The sequence below is a fragment of the Uranotaenia lowii genome, chromosome 3 (genome assembly GCF_029784155.1).
Source record: "Uranotaenia lowii strain MFRU-FL chromosome 3, ASM2978415v1, whole genome shotgun sequence".
In the NCBI taxonomy this organism is placed as follows: Eukaryota; Metazoa; Arthropoda; class Insecta; order Diptera; family Culicidae; genus Uranotaenia; species Uranotaenia lowii.
Window position 1 is genome coordinate 16,060,670 of NC_073693.1, and position 6,118 is coordinate 16,066,787.

The 6,118-nt window shown below is 36.0% G+C and overlaps 1 protein-coding gene across 1 annotated transcript in view; it reads left to right on the forward strand.

Moving 5' to 3' along the window:
• The window catches only part of LOC129752000 (potassium voltage-gated channel subfamily H member 7-like), a 141,208-nt gene extending 139,613 nt beyond the window's left edge, over positions 1-1,595 (forward strand). Inside the window, exon 20 of the mRNA XM_055747791.1 lies at positions 4-1,595. Within this exon, the coding sequence (XP_055603766.1) occupies positions 4-42 (39 nt within the window). The 3' untranslated portion in view covers positions 43-1,595. The remainder of the gene's footprint in view (positions 1-3) is intronic.
• The last annotated feature ends 4,523 nt before the right edge of the window (positions 1,596-6,118 follow it).

A 6,118-nucleotide genomic window follows, 5' to 3' on the forward strand; every position in this document is an offset into this window, starting at 1 on the left:
CAGGATAGTAAACAATCCATCAGCCAGGACAAGCCTCAATAACGTATAGCGTAAGATCGAAAACCGTTCAAAGAATCATCCCGTAGGATAGTTGTCGGAAGATGGGCGCTTGACGGAAGCATCGATTCGTCATCCGTCACACACACAAACAAACGCATAGCTGCAGCCATAGCCCATAGGGAACGTCATCGTTGTCGACCGGAAGTGGAAACGATCAACCATAAAGCGGAAGAAGAACAAAAAAAACTTTAAAGCTCCTCTTCAGTCTGGAATGAACCAGCCAAAAAAAAATCTTCGCAGGAGCATATATCGTGACTTGTTACTGTGTACATACTTTTATCGCTTGAGAAATAATTTCCGATGTTCACTTTTGATTCAATATTGAACAGAAAAAAAACGCTAGCCGCAACAAAAAACAGACATACAAAAATGTACATTTTTCATATAAAATTACAAGAACACAATTTATACGCGAAATATCAACCGATTTTTACGAACAACAACGCTGATGCTACAAATACAAACACAAACGAGAGAAAAAAAAGGAAAAAAAAACAAACACGCATAGCTGAGATAAAGTGATTTAGGAGACAAAAAAACAAACAAATGAATGCAATTTAAACCAAAGGGATTAGGTACATTAAACAAAAAAAGACAAAACAAATCGGAATATGCGCTAGGTATATTTTTATTTTTCTAAACCAATCGGTACCAGTTATTGTTATCGAAACGTTCCAAAACAAAAAAAAAGACAAACACGCAATCATGAATCGGGATAGGAGAAGATGAATGGAACGGATTCGGTCGGATAGGATGAAAAAAGGAAGGAGCCGTAGGAGGTTTGAGTAGATCAGAGCAACAAAAACTAGAACATTTACCTTTAAGTATTTTAATTTTTCAGTACGATGATTAAGTTCTCATCGTTCTCCCGCCATAGGCGGATTATTCGAATTACAAAACCAAAAAACCAACAAAACTCAACTTCTGCTCTTAGATCGCAGTTTATTTTTAGAGAAATACTAATACTCAAACTAATTACAAACATATGGTTATGTACTTTAAGATTAATTGAAACGAAACATTTCAAGCGAAGGCGCAACGCAAAAAGCAAAGCCGTACTAAGTTAGAGTCAATTTGTTTTAGCAAAGTTGAACAGTACTACGCTATTGTTCAAAGTTGATTATTTTCCAGCGTGCAGCGGAAAACTAACGTTAGCAGTTCAAAACCAAACAGTTTTGGGTTTCATTTTTAGAGGAAACAAGGGTAGACTTTTAGAAAAGCTTAAACTAAAACTAAACAATAGACAGGAAAGGCAAAACAGAGGAGAAGATTCCTTAAAACAAACAAAAAACAAACAAAACAAGCAGCACGTGTATCGAAATTGACAGAGAAAAAAAGCAAACAAAGCTTGAGCTGAACGAAACATTTACATTTTACACAACCATTTCCAGTTACACAAACATTCCAATCGTCCCCAAAATCAAAGATAAATCGAAAACAAAAGCATCTTTAAAATGTAACTTCTTACCTTTACCATTTTACCTGTTTTTGTTGTTAGGTAAATCTATGAAAAATACAAATGAAAAAAACACAACTCAAGTCATCTAGCTGAAACACTAACACATCTACGGATAACACCAACCCGGCAAAAGGTTAAGTAAAGAAAATGAAAAAAGCTTCATAAATCAACACGCCCTACCAATCCAATAAAATACACAACCAACAACACTAACACTTGAATTACGCCAAACACAACACGCAAACACTCGGACACTAACACAAACAAACCAAAACACGCAGCATACTCACTCAAACTGAACACCAACACAATAGAAACGCATTCAAAGAACTGAGGAAAATGAAAAACTTTAATGTTTATATAAAACGCAAATTAAGAGAAAAACCAAACGAAGGTAAAAAAAAACAATGTTTACCTTGCGAGAGGCTAGAAACAACCGGCAAAAAATGTGTTATTTTTTCCAGGCCATGCAATAAAGAAAAGAAAAAAACGATTAAATCATTGGACAAAGTATCGTTTCGATGTTGATTGATGACAGAGCACCTTTCTTTTTGTTTGTGAAAACAAATTAAGAAATATAATAAAAATAAAATCGGTTAGACTTTATTAAAAATGATGCACCGGATATGTAGGTAGGTCTTTCTTATTTTTATGATTCTAATTTTAAGTGGCATGCTCAGCGGAATGAAAAACTAGAAAGAATTTTGTATTTGTAGAAATATGAAAGAAATGTGGATAGACAGGCATTAGTGCGCCAATAAGAGAAAGCTTGATAGGTGTTGAAATTTCAGGCTAGAGGGCATGTCGATGAAAAGATCCCATGAATTGTAACGCCTTTGCTCTACACTCATCAACATGCCCTCTAACCTAAAATTTCAACACCTATCAAGCTTTCTGTCTGATAATGCCTGTCTTTGTCTATCCCCCTTTCTTTCATAGTTCTACATATAAAAATGAAATTCTCTCTAGTTTTTTATTTCACCGAGCATGCCACTTGAACTAGAACCGAAAGCTCTTATTTTGAAATGGAACGAAAATCTCACTTCACTTCCAGACTGTTTGGCACTTCGGCTTTTAACGTTCTTAAAACCCAAGTTCGAAAATCAATTCTTTACTCTTATTTATGTACCGTAAAATAAGGGTGAATCGGGACAAAAAAAATGGCAAAATGGATGTGTTGCAAGTATTAAGCAACAAATAAATTTCTTTTCTTTTTAGCACAAATATGTTTTTTGATTCATTGCGTAAAAGCAAGATAAATCCATGATATAATTCATGGGTGGCGTTTTACGAGTACCTCAAAGGAATAACAACTTTCAAGAAAATTTATACTAAAAAGACAAACACCGTCTTGGCCGATCTAGGCTTAACAGACTCAATAAATGACGTGGACAACTTAAGATTAACATTTAACACCCAGTACCGAGATGGAAATCGAACTCATGCCATCAGAGGACCAGCGTTTATCGTGCTACCACGCTAACCACAAAAGCTCTCTAACAATATTTAGGAATAGTTTTAAAAAAATTTTTTAAGATCCACTCAACACACTATCTCTAGAGTAAATCATTAGTTGCAAGAATTTAAATGAAATAAAATATTAAAATAAGGTGGCGTTAAAGTACGTTCTGAGATAATCACAAACAAGGAACAGTCAAATTTAAAACTCTGGCGTGGAATGATATTGATTTGGACTGCCTAAATCTAGACATATTTTTTCCGTATCGGTTAAAATATTCTGAAAAATGAGGAAAGGTTGTTTTTAACCATAAATGATGTATTTAATATTTGAAGATATGGCAAATCTGTTTAAGCAAACAAAATCCATTGTTTGAATAGCTATCGAATGCCGAAGAAAGAATTTCATTAATGTGTCTCTGCTTTGCGCAATAAACAGTGAATCACAAGAAACCTCGAAGGGGCAAACGTACAAATCGCAAATTAGGCAAAAGTATGAATGATGTATCGTGATCGTGCGAAAAATTGTTCAAACACGATGACAACTGGATTTCGTTATCCTGTTGAATATGGACAATATATGAAGAGCTCCAAACTTGCGCAGGTTGTTGTTCACCTATGCATAGTGTTTGTGTCAGAAACAACCCTACTCTACGAAAATATTTCTTATAAGGAGTGTATCGAAAAAAAAAGTTATAAACACTTTTTTTTATTGTATTGATTTTATTGATGATTCAAACAAAGAAACAGTTCTGAAGTGTTTTAAAAAGCTTATTCTTACAGTTTATAAAGAAATACAAGTAAAAAAGTAATTATTGGTAATATTATCGGGCTTTTGACTTGACGCGTTTAAATAGGTTTAGTACAGCTGATTGATCACACTTTTTGGCCGCAGCATTCCAATTTTTCTTGAAAACCGCCATGGTCCTGTTGGCCTTATCATCCTTCTTGAAAACTCTGTTGACGATAGCCCAAAATCGTTCTATGGGGCGAAGCTGTGGGCAGTTTGGTGGGTTAATATCTTTCTCGACGAAATCTATATCGTTATCTTCAAACCATCTAAGAGTGGATTTAGCGTAGTGGGCTGACGCCAAATCCGGCCAGAACAATGGTGGAGTCGTATGTTTCTTATACAGTGGCAGCCACCTTTTCTGCAAACACTCCTTTTGGTAGATATCGGCATTTATTGTTCCTTTTGTAAAGAAACTCGCCGACTTCAATCCGCAGGAGCAGATTGCCTGCCACACAAGCACTTTCCGGCGAAATATTTCCACCTCAATCGACTTCTCGTGGTCACTCACATCCTCCCCAATAGCTGCAGTGTAGAATTGTGGTCCCAGAAGAGTACTGGAATCCTCTTTTACATAATTTCAATGGTCCATGAGAATGCACGCATCTGGCTTCTGCAAAATCCGATGATACAGCTTACGGGCTCTGGTTTTGTCTCGTGATTTTTGTTCAGCCAGTTAATTGGACACTTTCTGCTTCTTGTATGTCTTCAGATTGTTCCGCTTCTTGATTCGCTGTACCATTCCGATCGATGTCCCAGCTTTTTTCGCCAAATCCCGTATGGACATTGATGGGTTGATGAGGTTGATTACCTTACGGTCCAGATTTGGGTCAGATGGTCCTGGTTTTCTGTCTCTTCCTGGCAAATCATCGAACGTCTAGTGTTCCCCGAACTTGTGGATGATGGATTTTACGCTCGCCGGATGAATGCCGAAACGTTTCGTCACTACATTCATCGAGATGCCCTTCTCTCGCATCCAAGTGTCCAACACACGAATTTTAACTTCTTTTTTAATTCGCGACATTTTGGGAGAAACGAATGTTTCAAACGTAAACAAAGTGCTGATTCACTCTTGACAGATCAAAATGCTACATACAGGTGAGCACAGTTGTGCGCGTTTACGCATTGGTAAGTAGAAGGCCCAAATATGTTTATAGTTAATGTTCGATACACTTCTTACTGTCCCGATTCATCCCATTTTACGATATGTGAATTTATGTGTATTTGGCTCTTCTCCACCTTCAATTATTTTTTGCCTCAGGTAGTATCATCTTGCGATATTTGAGAGGACTTGTTTGTATAGGGATGAATCATCTAACAGGATGAAAATCCCAGAAAAAAAAGACTTGTTTGTAATTGGAAATCTAAGATGGTATAGAGGCTCAGTTGGAAGAGCAATTGCTTGCTGAGCCGATCTCCACGAGTTCGAGTCCAAGGGTAAACAACGAACACAGTTATACCGAATGAGTTTACAAAAAAGACTGTCCCCGTATTCAATGGTTGATATGGTCGCGAATGATACAAAGATGTTAAAACGACTATAATAGAAAGCAAAATTCTGCAAAAACCAAAAAGTAGGTCCATTAAACTGCATCGATTTGAGGTGATATTTGAATTTTCAAATCAAACCCTGAGGTCTAAAAAGCTTCCTTTTTTCAAAACTCATCCGCAGACCATTCACGAAAGAAAGTGAACACTGGTCATTAGACTTAGTCGATTTGGCGTCATTTTTGAATTGCTCAAACCCTGGGGTTTGGTTCAAAACTTATTCATGTTTTTTTGCAGAGTTTTTAAGGAACGTTTACATGAGTAAATTTGAACTTTTAGGTGTGTATAGGGAAATTGAATATTTTGAACTGAAAATCAACATCATTTTTGTATCTTCTATGGAACCGAGCCAGCAAATAGTATTGTGCCAATTTATAAATTCTCCAAAGGCCATTTTCCGCTGAACAACTTTGTCGAATACCGTATCTCTGTATCTTAAGCATGGCATGAAAAGTAATTATGCAATTTACCTCCCTAGGCACACAGCAGTGTTGTCAATTGAATTTATTGTTTATCATTGCCAAAAGACATACCTTTGTTAAACAGCTAATAACTTTTTTGACTAATAAGATACACAGTTAAGATCTTAGACAAAGTTGTTCAGCGGAAAATTTCCTTTGAAGAATTTCATAAATTAGCACAAAAACCACGAGCAGGCTCGTTTCCACAGATGAAACAAAATGATGTTGATTTTTCAGTACAAAATATTCAATTTTCCCATACAAACCTAAAATTTCGAATTTACTCATTACTTAAAAATTCTTCTTAAAAATCATGGATGAGTTTCGAACCAAAACAAAGCT